The sequence below is a fragment of the Micrasema longulum genome, unplaced genomic scaffold, assembly GCF_059751315.1.
Source record: "Micrasema longulum isolate JH-2025_06_02 unplaced genomic scaffold, ASM5975131v1 h1tg000920l, whole genome shotgun sequence".
In the NCBI taxonomy this organism is placed as follows: Eukaryota; Metazoa; Arthropoda; class Insecta; order Trichoptera; family Brachycentridae; genus Micrasema; species Micrasema longulum.
The window spans coordinates 61,860-81,854 of record NW_028278111.1 but is presented as its reverse complement, the minus strand read 5'-3'; the positions used below and the strand labels follow the sequence as shown (position 1 = coordinate 81,854).

General features: G+C 34.9%; 1 protein-coding gene across 2 annotated transcripts in view; it reads right to left on the bottom strand.

Moving 5' to 3' along the window:
- Positions 1-19,995, bottom strand: part of sim (bHLH transcription factor single-minded) — a 42,286-nt gene that overhangs the window by 12,830 nt on the left and 9,461 nt on the right. Inside the window, exons 2-4 of one of the 2 annotated variants that reach the window (XM_088231803.1) lie at positions 14,446-14,621; positions 12,044-12,244; positions 3,702-3,880 (exon numbers count right to left, since the gene is read on the bottom strand). In XM_088231803.1, coding sequence (XP_088087929.1) covers positions 3,702-3,880; positions 12,044-12,244; positions 14,446-14,621 — 556 coding nt within the window. Of the gene's footprint in view, positions 1-3,546; positions 3,881-12,043; positions 12,245-14,445; positions 14,622-19,995 lie in introns of those variants that run through there. The other variant, XM_088231804.1, reaches the window with a different exon arrangement.

Sequence of the window (19,995 nt, the reverse complement as noted above, 5' to 3'; positions counted from 1 at the left end):
GTAAAAAAAATCATAGCGCTGATATAAAAAAAAAATAATAATAATAATTTAAGTTTAAAAGTCTTTTAACAAATAAAAAAAGACACTGAACTTCCTCTTTTAAGCGCGTTTTTGAAGAGACATATTTTTTTACAATTTTATTTTAAAAGTTATGTATGAAAACATTTTTCCACTATCCCCATATTGATTTTGAAATAACAGTTATTTTTTTGTGAATCCGTTTCACATATTTAAACCGAAAAAGAAAATTTTCAGCTGTCTATGTGCTTTGTAGCCGCAAGGCGTGGTGAGATACTTATTATACAGCGCCTTCGAGGTGATTTTCCAAAAAAACGCTTTAATATTAATCCAGAGTAATAATTATAATAATTAATATGATGTGGCAAACAAATGTTTGTCACAGGAGGCTAAACTAGCAGTTCACAATGGAGTTCTAGTGCCAACTCTAATGTATGGAATCCAAGTATGGAATTGAAAAAATGATGATGCAAGTAGGATAAATGCTGTAAAAATGCGATCCCTCAGGCGAATGTGTAAACTATGTATGATCGGTGCACAAAAGTCGAGATTCGTGAACTGTGTAAGGCTGAAACATGTATATCGACAGAATCAAGAAAGGGGTGCTGCGATGGTTTGGACATGTAGAACGAATGGACAGAGAGAGAACGGCGAATTTTGATGAATGCAGAAAACAAGGAAGACCGAGAAAGACATGGCACGACCGAGTCCATCAAATACTTGAAGATGGACGTATCAAAATTAGGAATAATCGGCGTGCGTGCGTGAGAAGATGTATTAATGTAGAGGCAGCGGGGTATGTATGCAAAGATAGAGTTTTGTGGCATTCTATCCTCTCTGCCTACTCTTACGTGGAAACGGGGTGATGGTTTGTTGTTGTTGTTGTATCATTTCAAAGAAAAATAGTCCTTCGGAAATCATGTCCAGAAATGATCTCTGATACCAGAATCTTCAAATAATATTTGTAATCTGCAAGCTTTATTTCGTACTAAAAAACCGCGATTGCGACGGTGTTCTATCCTCTCTGCCTACCCTTACGGAGAAACGGCGTGATAGTTTGTTTTGTTTTTTTTTGTTTTGTATATTATGCTGTGAACTCATGTCACATCACACAAGGGTTACATGCTCCGGGCTGTAAAGGATTCATTTTTAACTAACTTGAATGCGACCGACGCGATTCGCGCCTTTTTATTTTGAATTTTGACGTTTGAAAGAAAAGTGTTGCCAATACGAAATAAAAACTCAAACAATGGCGAGGCGAGATATTCGACACCGTCGCGTCGGTGAGTCTGGCAACAGCTGGCCGAGGCGAATTGAGGTTAGGAATCAGTTTACCATTATATAATAAATTCCTTTGGCCTTTAGCATTGAAAGCTGAACTGTTCGCCGTTGGCTTTGATTTACTTTTTTTTTATTTACTCTCGTGTATAATGTAACGTAACATTTACATATGTATTTGTATGCTTGTGAATTAACACGTATTATGCAAATGAGCTCAAATATTAGTTTAGCCAACATATTACAACAGACATGAAGAACATTTCAGATAAGGTAATATAGAAGTCTATATCTACGGGGCTTATGACCTGTCATTGGCTGGTTTAAGTGGCCACTATACACTCTGTGTAACATTCACTATTCTGCCCATATTTCATTTATTTATTTATACATTTTATCATAAATACAATTTTATGTTCACGTTGCCCAGCTAACAAGGGTACATACGCCATTCCAAGTTAGGCAATTTTGCACGTCAACACATGATAATGGTTTACAAGTTAATTGAAAGCACAGACTAATAAAATATAAACTTACTCGTATACACATTTTGATACACACATACATATATACATACATACACATATACATGGTGTTCTTTAAATCCTGTCACATCCGAAACCACGATGATCAGTATGGGCAAGAAGACATATTGGCATATTTAAAAAAAAATTAGAACGAAGAAAATTTGTAAATATAAAATATTAAAAAGAACAAATGGTTGCTTACTTCTCCAGGGGAGAAGCGAGGGGGGCGCGGCCGCGTGGTTAACGGTGTGTCTGACTCCCCCTTCCCCCCACCTCGTTTCTCTTCGCAGAAGTTAGTAGCCATTTGTTTTTTTAGATATTTTATTTTTAAAAAAAGTATTCGTTCTAAAAATTAATTTTAATTTGCCAATATGTCTTCTTGCTCATACTGATCATCGTGGTTTCGGATGTGGGGTTTAAAGAACACCCTGTATATTTATATATATATATACACACATAAACATATACAAACATACATACATACATACACATGTACATACACACATGCGCATACACATTCATAAATTCATAAAACATAGAAAATTTATTTAATATATTGCGAAACTTCATGATTGCCATTTGTAAATATATGTTTTATAATTATTCTTTATTTTCATGTTTTATTTTCAACATCCAGTAAGCATCTCCAATCCACGGCATGCATCAGCCTTTCTGACTCCTTACGACCAATGTCATGAAAGAGCGAAGTCAACAACTCCCGCTTTTCTACGATTCTGGCAAAAAGTTATGGACCTTCTTGCCAACGTAATAGTGTTGTCTCGATGCCAGAACAGTGTTGACCCCTCTTTGTATCAGATCCCTATTGCGATATCTAATATTTGAACATCTATATCCCTTCAATTCTTTCACCTGTTGATGTTTGTGAAGTTATAGATCTGAAACCTTTATATATGCGGGTGAGATTCGTGTAATTGAATTATTTCACCTACATACTAGGCGACGCCTAAAAACTTTATTTTTTCAATTTCTATACTTATTCATGGACCAGGTAGATTTATCAAAAATATTTTGAGTTTGTTAAAATTTTTGTAGACAAGGACTGAAATGTTCTTCATCTCTGTTGTAAAATGTTAATATTACTAGCTTTCCGGGCGGAATTAAGGGGCGCTGGATTGACGTGGGAAGAGGCAAAAATGCTGGCTGGCGATAGGGTCTCCTGGAGACAACTGGTGATGTCCACATGCTCCACTTAGGAGCGGATGTGGAAAATAAGAAGAAACAATATTTGATGTTTTAAAGATAATGTCGGTCAAATGTCCACCACGGCGTTGTTCAATCCTAGGTTCAATTTTCATTAATTCTCTCATTAGTTGAGCAAAGTAGGGTAAAAAAATTTACTACCCTGGCAACACTAACGAAATGTCCATTTTATTTTCTTTGACAATTTGACAAATGGCAAAATTATTCCATTTTTAAGTTATGTATTTGCTACTTACAAATTCATTTGTTAATTATACATGAAATGTGATCCCATTATGTTTATTCCAGATCGTAGCAGTATTTTTACACTTTTAAAGGACACAATACGGCATTGTTGAATTCAAATCAGGAGTTGCGTACTGAGCGACGTCTACAAAGAAACTAATGGGGCAAAACGTAACGCTACTCATTTATGAGTAGTTTAGTCGCCTTCTGTTTGATGCTCTTATGCTGTATCAGGACTATTCTTAATTCTATGTAGATACCATGACAATCTTAATTATTTTATTTTTTTAATTAAAAAGGGTGAAAAGAACGTGAGTTGGGAGGATGCAAAAGTGCTGGCTAGCGATAGTCTCCTGCAGGCGTCCGGTGATGGCCACATGCTCCACTCAGGAGCGGATCTGGCAAGAGAAAAAGAAAGAGTGTAGTATTCACCTGGCGTCCAGAAATATAATCTTCAAGTCCAGGCTGGCGCGGAACATGAACATGTTATGGTGCATCTTCAGCTCTGTGACAGCGGAGGGAGGAAGCGAGTGGCCCACCGCAACCAGCCCTAAAAGGCGGACACCCCCGGCCTGGTGGCGCGCCTTGAGGTACCCCGAACAGTGGATAACCTAAAAAGTTATAACTTTTATAAGTAAACAAAGTAATAAAATTGCTATTAAAAATGGAATGAAAGTACAATTGATTTAATAAATACTCAAATTTATTTCAACAGAGAAGGAAAACATTTTTGAGAAGGGAATATGGAAGTCTAGGCATTCACAGGGCTTATGACCTGTCATTGGCTGGTTTAAGTTGCCACTTAACACTCTGTAAAACATTCACCATTCTGCCCATGTTTGAACATCCACATTTCCTCAACTCTTCCATCTGTTGATTATTGTGAAGTAAAAGAGCTGAGAACAGTGTATAAAGTGGCCACTTAAACCAGCCAATGACAGGTCATAAGCCATGTGAATGCCCAGACTTCCATATTCCCTTCTCAAAAATATTTTCCTTCTGTGTTGAAATAGATTTAAATATGAACAACTCCCTAGGGAGGATATCCAGCCAGTCTGCAAGCATTTGGATATAATCAAACATTGTTGAATTACTACCTGGTAAAAGAAGAAGTATAAAAAATGGAAAATCGTTTTCATGCGTTGCCTAGTAAGTGATTTGGTTCAGCCGGATGAATCTCACCCACGTGATAAAGGTTTCAACTCTTTCACTTCACAAAAATCAACAGATGGAAGAGTTGAGGAAATGAGGATGTTCAAACATGGGCAGAATGGTGAATGTTACACAGTGTGTAAAGTGGCCACTTAAACCAGCCAATGACAGGTCATAAGCCCTGTAAATGCCTAGACTTCCATATTCCCTTCTCAAAAATGTTTTTTTTCTCTGTTGAAATAAATTCAAATATGAACAACTCCCTAGGGAGGAAATCCAGCCAGTCTGCAAGCATTTGGAGATTGTCAAACATTGTTAATAAATACTATTTTAAATAGAAAACTAAATGAATCAAACAATGTTTATATCCTGTCAACAGAAATTATAATATTTATAATGAAGAAGAATTCTTTATGTGAATACTATATCCACAAATGTATTTAAATTTTTACCAAATAATATCAAACCCGCTTTTTATACAAATAACAATATTGGTAATAATAAGATAAAAAGAGTTTATTAAATATTTCAGGTGTTTACCAATAAAAATGCAATTCTTGTCCTTCAGTTTACGTTGGAAGAACCTCAAGAAATTTTGATATTCGTGTTAAAGAACTTATGAGGTGTCTTCACAAGAACAATTCTTCGAATTCGCAAATCACCTAATCAATTTAAATCATGACTTTAATAAAAACACAGGAGTTAAAATCTTACATACAAATAATAAAGGGTTAAAAGTAAATAATATGGAAATATTTCACATTAGGAAAGCTTTAAAAAATAATGTTACTTTGATCAATAATCAAACAACCTTTCAATATAGTCAGTTATACGATGTTCCTCTGTAATAGTCACCCTAAACCTTTTAAGCTCACCCCCTCCCTCCATCCCCTCCACCTTTTTTCAACTATTTCTCAAACAACATTTAACATTGATAATTTAATCAGTGCATGTTTGTCCTAATCAATGCATGTGCTTATGAAAATACATGTGTCGGTTTTATATTTTTGTGCAACAACTTTGGTGAAGGTGTAATTGGGTGTTTTTCTATTCATCATTAGGTGCGGAAAGGGAATGATGATGATTTTATTTATTATCCCATCAACATTAGTTATTATAAAATAATATTATCTAAAGTCAAATGTAATAGTGAGCTGTGGATAATCGCTTATTTGAAAGATTCGCCCCTGCCGTATGCCTAGCAATTAATTTGCATCTATTGGCCACGATTACCTAGAGAGTGCTTCTCAACACAAATCCTATATTATGCCAGAACACGAACTTTCAAGCAATGCATTCATAAGAAGCGAGTTATGCAATTGCAAAGTGCATTCTATCACCCAATTTGCTGCAGTTTTGTGCATTTTCCTTTGTGTCTGAGGGGTTGATTAGTACCTAGGGATTGAAAATATTCATCGCATTCTCACCCGTGCTGTTACAATTAACCCCGGTCATAACAGTGCATAATTTAGTTCAAAATCAACGCTGAAGTTCAGGCTACGGGTAATTGAATATAAAAACTGTTTTCTTACACTTTCTTTGTTCAGAAAATAACGGAAAATTTTCAATTCCGGGGGGTTTGAAGAGTCCGATCGTTTTTTTTTTAATTTGATGACCATAGAATTAAAAATAGTAGAAGGAGAATAGTAGAACAGAAGGAGCGTAGAATCATATTTGAATGCATCGGACTGTGTCCAATAATTCCCCCACTATGCCCCACTTTCACCGCGCGCATTCGTGATATCGCCCCGTTATGTTGTACGATGGGAAAAAATATAATCATAACACAAATGTAAGGTAAAAAAAAAAAGCAATCTGTTAATTTCTTTAAAATTTTATTGGGCACGCGGAAATATTGCTTGACCAACAAAGTAGATAAGCAATGAGGCATTTAATAAGAGTAATTCAATTGATGAACTTTGAACTTAAAATATAAAACAAATTTTATTTTACATACAACGGATATTTTTATATCACGTTAAATAATATTTGATGGTTCAAAGATAATGGTCGTTCAAATGTCCCCCACAGCGTTGTTTAATCCGAGGTCTAATTTTCATTAGTTCTTTTATTAGATGAGCAAAGTATGGTAAAAAAAATTACTGCCCTGGCAACACTAACGAAATTTCCATTTTGTTTCTTCGACAATCTAACAGATTGCAAAATAATTCAATTTTTAAGTAGTGCATTTGCTACGTACACATTCATTTGCTAATTACACAAGAAATGTGATTGCGTCCTATTTCTAGCAATATTTTAACAGTTTAAAAGGATACAACACGGCATAATTGAATTCAAATCAGGATTTGCGTACTGAGCGACATCTACATAGAAACTAATAGGTCAAAACGTAAACCTACTCATTTATGAGTAGTTTAGTCGCCTTCTGTTTGATGTGCGTATGCGGTTTCTGGACTATTCTTAATTCTATGGTGGCGACGTTCGTTTAGCAGCCGATAAGGTTAGAAGTGTTTGGCGTGCTCGGCGATTTTCGTCTTGGCGATCCAAAATGCCACCACTGGGACGATTGAGCCTTAGTTTCGACGTCATATCCGTAAACCCATGTTTCGTCACCTGTTATAACACGTTTCAGTAATCCTGCATCGTCGTTCACTTCCATAGAATTCAGAATAGTCCAGAAACCGCATACGCACATCAAACAGAAGGCGACTAAACTACTCATAAATTAGTATGTTTACGTTTCGACCCATTAGTTTCTTTGTAGACGTCGCTCAGTACGCAACTCCTGATTTGAATTCAACTATGCAGTGTTGTGTTCTTTTAAAGTGTAGAAATACTGCTAGGATCTTAAAGAAACAGGATGGAATCACATTTCATGTGTAATTAGCAAATTAATGTGTTTGTAGCAAATGCATTACTTAAAAATTGAATTATTTTTCAATCTGTCAGATTTTCGAAGAAACAAAATGAACATTTCGTTAGTGTTGCCAGAGTAGTATTTTTTTTTACCCTACTTTGCTCGTCTAATGAGAGAATTAATAAAAATTGGGTCTCGGATTAAACAACTCTGTTCTGGACATTTGACCGACATTATCTTCAAAACATCAAAAATTATTTAACATGATATAAAAATATCCGTTTTATGTAAAATATATTTTTTTAAATATTTTAAGTTTAAAGTTCATTTATTCAATTACTCTTATTGAATGACCCCTTTCTTATCCACTCTGTTGTGTCAATCAATATTTCCGCGTGCACAATAAAATTTTTGAGAAATTAACAGATTGCTTTTTTTTACCTCACCTTTGTGTTATAATTATATTTTTCCCATCGTGCAACATTACGCGGTGACATCACGAATGCGCGCGGCGAAAGTGTAAAGTTTTCTGGCTTATCCACCCGTTCAGTACAGTACAAAGAAATATTGCACTGAAAGCACTCCACATACCCTTAAGCCGTTTTAAACCTTATCATGGCAACCAGTGAAACAATGGCATTTTTTTTCCTTTTTTCTGATCAATCTTAGTGCACGTCAAAGGACTAGAAACCACGTCTGTAACACAGAAAAGTAGCCAAAAACTAAAATGCACGCAACGATCCATGGAAAAACAGATGCTCAATGTATGTCTAAGAGACAGAATAAGAAATGAAGAAATAAGGGGCCGCACCGGAGTCGTGGACATCATGGATTGTGCAGCAAAATTAAAATGGCAGTTGGCAGGGCACTTGGCGAGGCAAAATGATGGCAGGACACCCAGAAAAGTAAAGTGGAGACCATTGGCGAACAAAAGAAGTGTTGGAAGGCCACAGAAAAGATGGGCCGGGCCGATGACATTGCCTCGATAGAAAAGTGAAACTGAGAAAATATCATTTTTGTGAAAAGAGTGAATAATCAAATCAACACAACAGTAGGAATGTGTTTTACTTTGACAAATGATGAATAATGCATGCATCCGTTTTTTTAGAATACAAAAAATATATTCAATTATGTATTTGATCGGTTTTAAAGATGTTTGATTATGTCCAAATGCTTGCAGACTGGCTGGATTTCCTCCGTAGGGAGTTGTTCATATTTAAATTTATTTCAACAGAGAGGGAAAAAAATTTGAGAAGGGAATATGGAAGTCTAGGCATTTACAGGGCTTATGACCTGTCATCGGTTTTAAAGATTTTCAAAGTCTGGCTGACCACACAACCTAAGATGTGCATTTTGCAGAAAACTGCCAGCCCTAGAAACTCTGTTGTATGTTATGTCATGTCATTATGTATTAATCATATTAATTTTACTTATAATATTAGAAATCAAACATTGATTTCAGTCTACTGAACACTTTATTTTATTTTTACAAATATAAAAACAAAAATTTCGTGACAATTGTTTCGCCTTGTTAGGGCATTTTCAAACGAATGTGAAGATTATTTGGATTGAATGTCCTTATATAGTTATATAATTTAAGGTACTTAAGTAGAAAATAAAAATAATCTTATCTTGACAGATATGGTTTTGTTTATGAAAAGTTAATTGATTGAATTTATTCTTTATATTATTACGTAACACTTTTTAATTATTTGTTCATTTTGATTTATTTTGTATTTCTGTATTTATTTAACCTTAATAAATATTTAAAAATCTCAAAAACATAATTTATAGTTACAAAATAAAATACTACCTCCCTCAATGAATGAAACAAAAATGATTATCTGCAAAATTTCATGACAAATTTTTCAGACAAAATTGACTAAGTGATATTTTTTTTGAAATACGTTTATACTTCACATCTAAGTTAAAAGTGACGTATATGTAATGCATAATTACCAACTACCTACTTGAAAAATCTGATCTTTGAGAAGCAATTGAACTCTAGAAAAACACTAGAATGGTTCCCCTGAACATCGTTTTTTTTTTTTTTAAGTTTTATTCATTTTAACAAATAAGTAACATACATAATTGTATATTTGCTCCCGCAAAGCCGAAGCTTGTCTGCGGGTTACATTACATTTTTTTAAAATTTTATAAACAAGTACATAGTTTAATAATAATTGAAGAATAAAATATATTTATACACTTAAGTTTCACTTGCTGTTTAATAATTTTTTGACTATTTTTTTAAAATGAAATTAGGTTTTTTTCTTCACGATTTTTAGCTGGTATTAAATTGTACAGTTTTGGTACTACACTACCCATTGTTCTGTCACCATAGTAGTTTTTCTGTCGTGGTACCATCAGCTGCTGTGCCGATACTTGTCGGGTCATGATCTGGTGGTTTATTTTGTGTTTAAAATTGCAATCGAGGAAATGATCTGTCATTATCTTATACTGACACCGTTTGTTAATTGGCAAAACGTTAACAAAATCAAATCATATTTTATTGTTGCCTTTTGCCTCATTCTTTATTTTTACAGGTACGATAATTTTTAAGATTTGTACCTGTAAGTTCAAGACTCTATCCGTATAAGATTTAAAACTTAGTCCCTATATTCTTAATCCATATTGAATAATTGGGTCAACTAGCCCCAAGTAAACTAGTCTCTTTTGATTTTGTTACTTGGTCAATTTCTCTTGTATGCCCACGATATGTAAACGAATCTCAGTTTTGAACTTTTAACCTCGACAACTCACAACAAAATTCTTTTCAAATGATTTTTGCGCTGATTCGACGCGCGACGCGTCCACATAATTTCATACCTTCCAATGTATAGTAGGTGCCATAATACAATATGACGGAGTTGAATGGCACGGGAACCCGTGTCCACACATACATTAGGTTTATAATAGTCCCATACATCGATCTACTCTTGGGGCATATTCCCAGGACCCGTGTATAGGCCGTGCGTTTTACTTTGAGTACTGGGTATCCGCAGGGAAGCGACCTATAACCCGTCACTATTTAACTTTTTTTTTTGCATATATTTTTTTATATAGGAGTAGCTTTATTATTTACCTTGATTATAATATACAAGGTTTATATTTCAAAAGTGGATTTTTCTGCAATTAAATTTCTTTAAATTTATCTAAACTATTGGGATCACGGATATACTAATGTGGGCCAATCAGGAACTTCTAAGCATTTGCTCATGTGGAGAGGAAACCACTTGAAACTCTTCAGGAGAAGTCGGCCTGTTGGTAGCAGTCAACAGGCCTTTCGTTCCACTATAGGAGTGTTTGGCTTTTTCTTCCCTACTTTGGTTTATTTTACTAATTGCCTGCACTATATTGACCATGTATGAAATGATACGACTTATTTATTAAATCATGTTTGAAAAAGTGAAATATAAAATAAAAATAATGAATAGAATTGTAGTCTTGTGGTACTGCTGTGGACTCATGGGTTAAAGGTTCTAGGTTCAAATCCCACTCTACCACAACTAGATTCCCATTTATCCAACACAAGTTTGGATGTTCCCAATAATTATAATAGAGCGAGATCTCATGCACTGTTTTACACATTTAGAAGCTGTACAAATGCAAGTCCGAATTCTGCTTCTGCGGAAAATATTTATATATTTTTCTGTACATGTCGGCAGTTTTTTGTTAGTATTGCCAGGGTGGTCGATTTTTTTATCCGGCTTTCTATTAATAAACATTAGTATAAAAATACATTTTATTGAGTGACTTAATTGTTAAATGATTATTTAATGTTTTTTTTGCGTTTGCCTAATGAAAGTACCTGTTTTTTAAAATATTTTTTGTGGTAAAACGTAACATTAAATTATCCAAGATTATCTTATACTTGTGTTACGAGAATATTGTTTGTTGTCATTAGGTAACATTACGCGGCCACTTTACGCATGCGCGCAGGTGGGATGTCAGACTTTTGGACACAGTGCGATGTATGCAAACGTGACTCTACGCGCCTTCCAGTATATTATAATTCTACTCAATTTTCTAGTTTTTATGAAAGTATCTAAATGAAATTTTCCGTGTACATTTTCTTTAAATTTTCCACGTAGGTATATCGGAGCGTTAGGGCTACGAAATGCAGTGAACAGAAGTGAGAGGGTATTACAGTCTCTCCGATTTTTTTTACCGTAATTAATTGAACAATGTTTTGAGTATGTCCAAATGCTTGCAGACTGGCAGGATTTTCTCCCTAAGCAGTTGTTCATATTTAAATTTGTTTCAACGGAGGGAAAACATTTTCGAGAAGGGAATATGGGAGTCTAGGTATTTACAGGGCTTACGACCTGTCATTGGCTGTTTCAAGTGGCCACTTTACACACTGTGTAACATTCACTATTCTGCCTATGTTTGAACATCCACATTTCCTCCACTCTTCCATCTGTTGACTTTTGTAAAGAAAAAGAGCTGAAACCTTTATCATGTGGGTGAGATTCATCCGACTAAACCAATTCACCTACTAGGCAACGCCTGAAAACCATTTTCCAATTTTTTATACTATATATATATATATACTATATATGTATATTTTTATATCTTTTACTTCACAAAAGTCAACAGATGAAAGAGTTGAGGAAATGTGGACGTTTAAACCATAGGCAGAATGGTGAATGTTACACAATGTGTAAAATGGCCAGTTAAACCAGCCAATGATAGATCATAAGCCCTGTGAATGCCTAGACTCCCATATGCCCTTCTCAAAAATGTTTTCCCTCTATTACAATAAATTTAAACGCAATAAATTAACCCAATTTCCTCGTACCTTGTATCCCGAAGTGGTCAGTCCAGCATTCCTCTTGGCCAGGACGCACTTCATCCTGATGAAGAAAGCCCTCTCGCACTCCAGGTCCGCGCGGGAGGCCGGGCCGGGACACGTCGCCGGGCCGGCCGTGAGAACAGCCGCCATCTCTTCGTGGTCCGCGGGGTGGATGTACTCGTATATGGAGTTGCCAGTCAGCTCCACCTGCAATATATTTTTTTAATCTGCTGAATTTTTATTGCGATTTGCTAAGTGCTAAGAGTAGGTACTTTGCTATTTCATTCAAGTTTGTTAGTGAAAATTCAGGGTGAAGTTTTTTATTTTAAGCGAGCAGCTTAAAGCTGATATGCCTAAATCTATTTTAACGAAAGTTAGTTGTCGGCGCTCTTCAACCTTTTTTAGAAAAACTCAGACCATTATTTACAAAACTCTCCTCAGACCGGTCATTGCATATGGTGCCAAATGCTGGGTTATGGACCAAAAGAGATGAAAACATGGTATTAGTATTTGAAAGAAAAATATTAAGGAAGATATTTGGTGCTGTTAACTAAAATGGAGTGTGGAGGAAACAGTTTAATCATGAATTAGAGGCACTGTATGGCGAACCCAACATTGCACAATTCATCAAAATAAGAAGCTCACAATGGTTGGGCCATGTGCACGGAATGAATGATAACCGTACCCCAAAAGAGATTATTTATACCATTCTGGAAGGCAGACGAAGCAGAGGTAGATCAAAATTAAGATGGTTGGATAATGTGGAAAGAGACATTGAAGCAATTGGTCTGGCGAACTGGAGGGAGGAATGGAGACATAGCCAGGGCCCACAACGGTCTTACCGCCACTGATGATGACATGCTGAGACCAGCTCTTGTAGCAACTTATTCCAACCATCAACAACCCTATTGCTCAGGGGATATTTCGGAGAATTCAGATCGAATCTGGTTTTCTCTAGCCTGAGACTGTGGCCTCGAAGTCAAGTATCTTGTACAAGCTTGAACATAGGATCTAAATTTTGGCAGCTATAGTGACTGTAGAGTATTTTGTATGTCTCTATCAGGTCACCCCTATTCCGCCGTTCCTGCAGCGTTGTGAGACCGATAGTGTTCAGTTCATAGAAATTTATTATAGAAATAAGACAAGTGATATTTAACCCGAAAATTTGGAATAACCAGCGACCGGTTTCGCGATATCTTCGAGGCTGGTATCTTCATTATAAAAATCTATGAATTTATACAAAAACAGAAGTATATTATTTACTCTTCGATCTGTGCGCACTCTTAGAATTCTTTACTTTACATATGTCAATTAGAATTCGCATCACTAAAAAAACACTACCCGAATTGAATCTATACAATCAAAATTGATATCGTATTGCAATTTTAGACGGTTGACTCTGAATCATAGAATTAAGAATAGTCCAAAAGGGGCGTAGAATCATATTTGAATACATCGGACTGCGTCAAAAAATTCCCCCACTATGCCCCACTTTCACCGCGCGCATTCATGATGTCGCCGCGTAGTGTTGCACAGTGGAAAAAAAAATCATAACACAAATGTAAGGTAAATAAAAGCAATCTGTTATTTTCTCTAAAATTTTATTGTGCACGCGGAAATATTGATTGACACAACAGAGTAGATAAGTAAAGGGTCATTTAATAAGAGTAATTGAATTGATGAACTTTGAACTTAAAATTTAAAATAAATTTTATTTTACATAAAACGGATATTTTTATATCATGTCAAATAATATTTGATGTTTTGAAGATTATGTCGGTCAAATGTCCACCACAGAGTTTTTTAATCCGAGGTCCAATTTTCATTAGTTCTCTCATTAGATGAGCAAAGTAGGGTTAAAAAATGTTCTACCCTGGCAACGCTAACGAAATGTCCATTTTATGTTCTTCGACAATCTGACAGATGGAAAAATAATTCAATTTTTAAGTAATGTATTTGCTACTCACACATTCATTTGCTTATTACACATGAAATGTGATCCCATCCTGATTCTTTAAGATTCTAGCAGTATTTCTACACTTTAAAAGGACACAACACGGCATAGTTGAATTCAAATCAGGAGTTGCCTACTGAGCGACGTCTACAAAGAAACTAATGCGTCAAAACGTAAAAAAGGGTAGTTTAGTCGCCTTCTGTTTAATGCTCGTATGCGATTTCTGGACTGCTCTTAATTCTATGAAAAAATGTCTGTTGGCTTTCACATGAAATTAAATAAAAATAAAATAATAATTAATTTGTTGACTTTTGTGAAGTGATCAGAAGACCTTTAAAGGGTTAGAATTTCATATTTCCTTCTCAAAAATGGTGTCCGTCTCCGATACAATAAATGTAAACCCTTTAGATATATCTTAAGTCAAAAGATAAGAAATCCCTCCCTCTTTCTGTACCTGGCTGAGTCCCAAGTGGACGCTGGCAGTTTCGGATATGTACATGATCTTCCCGTCCGGAGCCACCACGAAGATGAACCCGTCCAGGGTCTGCAGCAGGTGGGAGCCCAGCTCTCGGATGGCCAGGTCCCGAGGGCCTCGCGGAGGGGGCGAAGCACCCCACGCGTCACCCAAACCTGGTGAATCAAAACAAACAAAATTATCACCAGCCTAAAAAAGTCTGTCGCACCCTCCAGGCGTAATAATAATAATAATAATGTTTGGATAATTTATATAGCGCCATTTTTGTTGAAATCACCTCAAGGGCGTACCATTGCATAAACATCTATGCTGGCAATCACATGCTATAGTCCTTAAAATATAGCTTTATTAAAATGACAGCTGCCAAACTAATGTCACTAGTGATGGGTACTTACCGATCACTGACCATTGACCATGTACCGTTCAAATCGATTTTATCAGTTTTTTCATGCAAACATGAAACATTGTTTCCGAAAATTGATTCAAAAACGCAAAAACAAGCCTATTATTATGTGTTTGTTCACCAAAAAAATATATATTTATTCTTGTTTTCATGAACAACATCAAATAAATTATTTTTTTATTCGATCGATTTACATTGATCAATTTGTCCCATCTCTGACATTTTTGCAAAATGATGTAACCTGATAAGAACGTCGTTAATAATTAGGTTAAGTTTGGTTTTTTAAAGTTTTAAAGCTGATTTTATATAATTATGTTGATTTATATGTCAAGCATTGTATTTAAAAAAATTAACATGCTAGATACGAATGATTTTTCGTGTGTCAATATAAATCATTCTTTAGACGTTACTCCAAAGTTATGTCGTCACTTTTGGTTACAACTGTCATTCTAATCAAGCTATATTTAAAAAATTGGAATCTAATTTATTTTTTTACAATTATGTTTTTTAAATTGTATTTTTTAAATAAAATGTTTGTGCTAGAAAATATTTTTACTGAAACTATTAGTAATTTATTAGGGATTATTTATCAAATATGAAATAGACTTGTTTTTTATATGCCATACTACCGCTATGGACATTATATCAGAATTTTCGTAGCTTACCAATTTAAAACTCACCGCTCGCCACAGGAAGATAGGTGTGTTAAATATAAACTATGGTAGAAACAATTAAGTTTTTGCGATCATTTATATCCTGGTAGCCAAACGACAAATCCAAATATATTTAAATAATTTGAATCCCCTTTAAGCCGAAATAAAAACTTTTTCTTTTAAACTCATATAAATAAAGGCCATGACAAATGATGTATAAAATAAAGATATTTATCTTGCTTGTAACAAGAGCCGCTTACAAAGTCCAAAGATCTCTGCCAGCTCATATTTAATCGTATCGCGTGCCGCAATCCATCAAAACATCGCGATTCAATTTTATTTCTATTATTATTATATCAAAATATTGCCAGATGTATTGTAGTGACTCACTATCTGAATATTCAAGCAATGTGATGCATGTAATTTGATGATATTTGTATCCAAACGTCCTAATGTCAATGAAACTATTTATAAAAAGAAATGCATTGAAATAGGGTCAAAGCACCAATGAATGACCGTTTAAGGTTCAGCTTGTAGTGAAATCCACATTAAATGTATAAATTTCATTATTTAAGCGCACAAAATAAAAGAAAACAATAAAAAACACATTAATTTTTCTAAGTACTTTTACTTTTTTATTGAATTACGAGTATTACAATTATAATTAATATTACTCTAAAAAATAGCAGAATCACCAGTGAATGACCACTACTACCCCAGTAAAAATAATACTCAAATTTAGTTACATCACAACATTATAAAACAACCTAACACATTAGAATATGGATATATTCAAAAAATTGCACAAGAAATTATTGACAGAATCAAGAAACGGGTGCTGCGTTGGTTTGGACGTGTAGAGCGAATGAAGAGCGAAAGAACGGCTAAGAATATTTACGATGCAAATGTTGATGGATGCAGAAAACGAGGAAGACCGAGAAAGACATGGCACGATCAAGTCCATCAAATACTTGAAGATGGACATGTCAAAAGTAGGAATAATCGGCGTGCGTGCATGAGAAGATGTATAAATGTAGAGGAAGCGAGGTCTGTATGCCAAGATAGAGTGTTATGGCGTTCTATCCTCTCTGCCTATCCCTACGGGGAAACGGCGTGATGGTTTGTTGTTTTTGTTGTTGTTGCATAAGAAATAGCGTCAAATAAAACTCTTACCACACCTTTCCTTATAAAAAGACTATCAATCTCAGAACAATAACGAAAGGACGCACTATTACCCTTTGACAACTAACAGTTCAAAACTTATAGATTTGTTTCTTACTAAAAGATGTGTCCGCCTACTGCTTTTGTCAGAGTTTCTAGTGTTAAAAGTTTTTTGACTGGACACATGTAGCAATTCTTATTATATTGTGTTTTATTAACCAATATTTATTTACTGGGGGGGTCATTTACTGGTGCTTTAACCCTAGTTAAATTCCTATAAATTATCAGCACATTCGTAAAATTAAGATTAATGTCTGAATATCTTACGTGTTTATTTAGTATGAACAAACTGTCAAAAATAAAGTGTCTAGAGCTCGCGGGTGGTTAACGCAGGGCGCACAGTGGTTTGGACAAGAGGTTGGACATAAGATACTGAAAAATTCAAAGCCGTAATTTCATTTATTTATTTATAAAAATACACATATAAAAATAACGTATCCCTAACTCTTTCACCTAAGGAAGTTATCCAACCTGAGATATGACACCACACTTATTGCATCGTCAGAGATTAAAATGAAAGAACTAATTGACCGAATAGATGCTGCTAGTTCAGACCTGGGACTCTCAATAAATATGAGCAAAATTGAGCTTATGATCATTGATCGAGCTAATAAAGTAGCGCCATTATCCTTACTGCGCAACTTAGAAAGAGTCAACAATTTCATTTATCTATAGTCCAAAAAATATAGCTTGATTAGAATGACAGCTGTCAAACTAATTTCATTAGAGATGGGAAATTACTGATCACTGATCAAATCGATTTTATCAGTTATTACATGCAATCATGAAACTCTGTTTCCGAAAATTGATATAAAAAAACGCAAAAACAAGGCTATTATAGTGTGTTTAACACAATTATTCACCAAAAAATTAGACATTTATACTTTTTTCATAAACAACATCATTTATCAACATTATTTTTTTATTCGATCAATTTACATTGATCAATTTGTCCCATATCTAACGTTTTTGCAAAATGATGTAACCTTGTAAGAACGTCGTTAATAATTAGGTTCATTTTAGTTTTCTTTTAGTTTTAAATCTGATTTTATATATTAATATTGATTTATGTTTCTAGCATTGTATTAAAAAAAAAAATTAACACGCCAGATACAAATGACTTTTCGTGTGTCAATATAAATAACTCTTTTGACGTTACTACAAAGTTATGTCGTCACTTTTTCTGAAAACTGTCATTCTAAGCATGTTACATTTTAAGGACTATAGGTTCTCTCATCAGCGATGGCGGTGGGTGTGAAGGTGAAATACGGTGACGTATAGGTATTGCCAAAAGTTCTGTTAGTCGGCTGGTGAAGATTTGGAAGAATCGCAGTATAACCATTAACGCTTAAAAGAGACTGGTGAAGACCTCGGTTTTCTCAGTGTTGTACGGTGTGGAGCGTTGGACACTGGGGGAATCTGAAAATAAAAAAAAACGAAGCTTTCGAAATGTGGTGTTGGCGGCGAATGCTGCGGATACCGTGATAGTTTGGAACTCTGATAGTTTGGAGAAAACTATTCTCCTGGGAAGTGTCGAAGGAACAAGGTCGCTTGGACGTCAACCGACAAGATGGAGCGGCACAGTCACTGAATTATCAGAATCATCACTGACAAATGCCTATAGAAGAGCACAAGACCGTTCCAGGTGGAAGGAGACTGTCCACAGACGAGCCATGCCTGGAGTCAGGCGTAATCACCATCCTCAGACATGAGGCACGAATTGAAGAGGGAGATCCCTAACTCTATGAGGCCAAAAGCCACGTGTTGAGTTGGGACACAAAAATTTAATTTCACAAAAATAAGTACACCATTCGATTTCTATCACTGGCAGCTTCTGACCGAAAACATGGGCAGTGCATTTCTTTACATTTTGTCAACTTGTATGTAAAGTACAATAATATTATAACAATATGACAGGTCTGACGTGATAAACGGGCAATAGTATGACAGATGACAGCCCGCGCATCGGAACCAGGAATGCTAAATTCGCCTAACATTATACTCACGTTATAGGATACAAAATTGACTAAATTCGTACTAATATGATGTCTTTACGCATGTTCAAAGTGACATTGCAAACGAACTTTAAACTTCAAATCTGCGCATGCGTTGGCAATGCCCGGAGTATGTATATTATCTTCTCCCTCTAACGCACGATTCACCGGTATAAAGCGTTGTCTATCTCGCTCAAATGACGATCTTAGGAGAAATCACATATTTCATACAAATGTAGAGTAAAGAATTGTGCAAAACAGAACATGCACATGGACGATTGCGCATGCGTAGACAAGATGAGAAAATCGTCCGCTAGAGTCGAATTCACTAGATCTTTTGGCGCTAGTATTGAATATTATGATGTTTACGAGTATAATTTTGCAACGAATCCCTGTTTCTCTGTACCAATAAAATATTTTTACTGTCAATAAAATTACTAATTTATTTCCACATATTTTTACTTGGCAGTGCACTGCACTTATGCACATACTAAGGAACCGCCTCTAATTTATCTATAAAAAATGACAAATAAGACGGAATGACGACTATTTAAGCGGAAAACACTTTATCTCGTGTATTTTGAGAGCGTTTGGAATACTAGTTCAGAGAATATTTTGATGCTAGACTTATAGTTTAGGAGATATGACAAAAATTGTTTAATATAAAATAAAATAAATATGGTAAAATATTAGAGAAAAACCATTCTATGACCACAAACTTAGTTACATATTACAGCAATGCAACGGGCCGCAGGTACTTGCGTTGAGAATTGCGAGCGCAAACCGAAACCGTCCATTACACGTTTGATGTTAAACTAAAAACCAAACTTAGTGAATATAGGAAACAAAAGAATAGAAATTACACCATCAATTGTAATAGAAAATGAAAAACTTAATGAAGTCACTGAAATTAAATATTTAGGTGTAATGTTGGATTCAAAACTTACATTTCACCAAAACGCTAAGATGGTAATAAATAAGATTGCAAAAAAAATATCAATTTTGGGAAGGATCAGAAGATTTATTGATAAGGACTCCTGCAAAACTATTTACGAAGGAATTATTGAACCACACGTTAACTACTGTAGTAGCATTTTATTTTTATCAAACAAAGAAAACATAGATAAACTAACTGTATTACAAAATAAAGCCTTTAGAATCATTTTGAAAAAAAACAGATATACGAGGGTAAAGTCGATGGTAAATGAAATGAAATTATTAACATATAAACAAAGAATATTTTACAATACAAAGATAT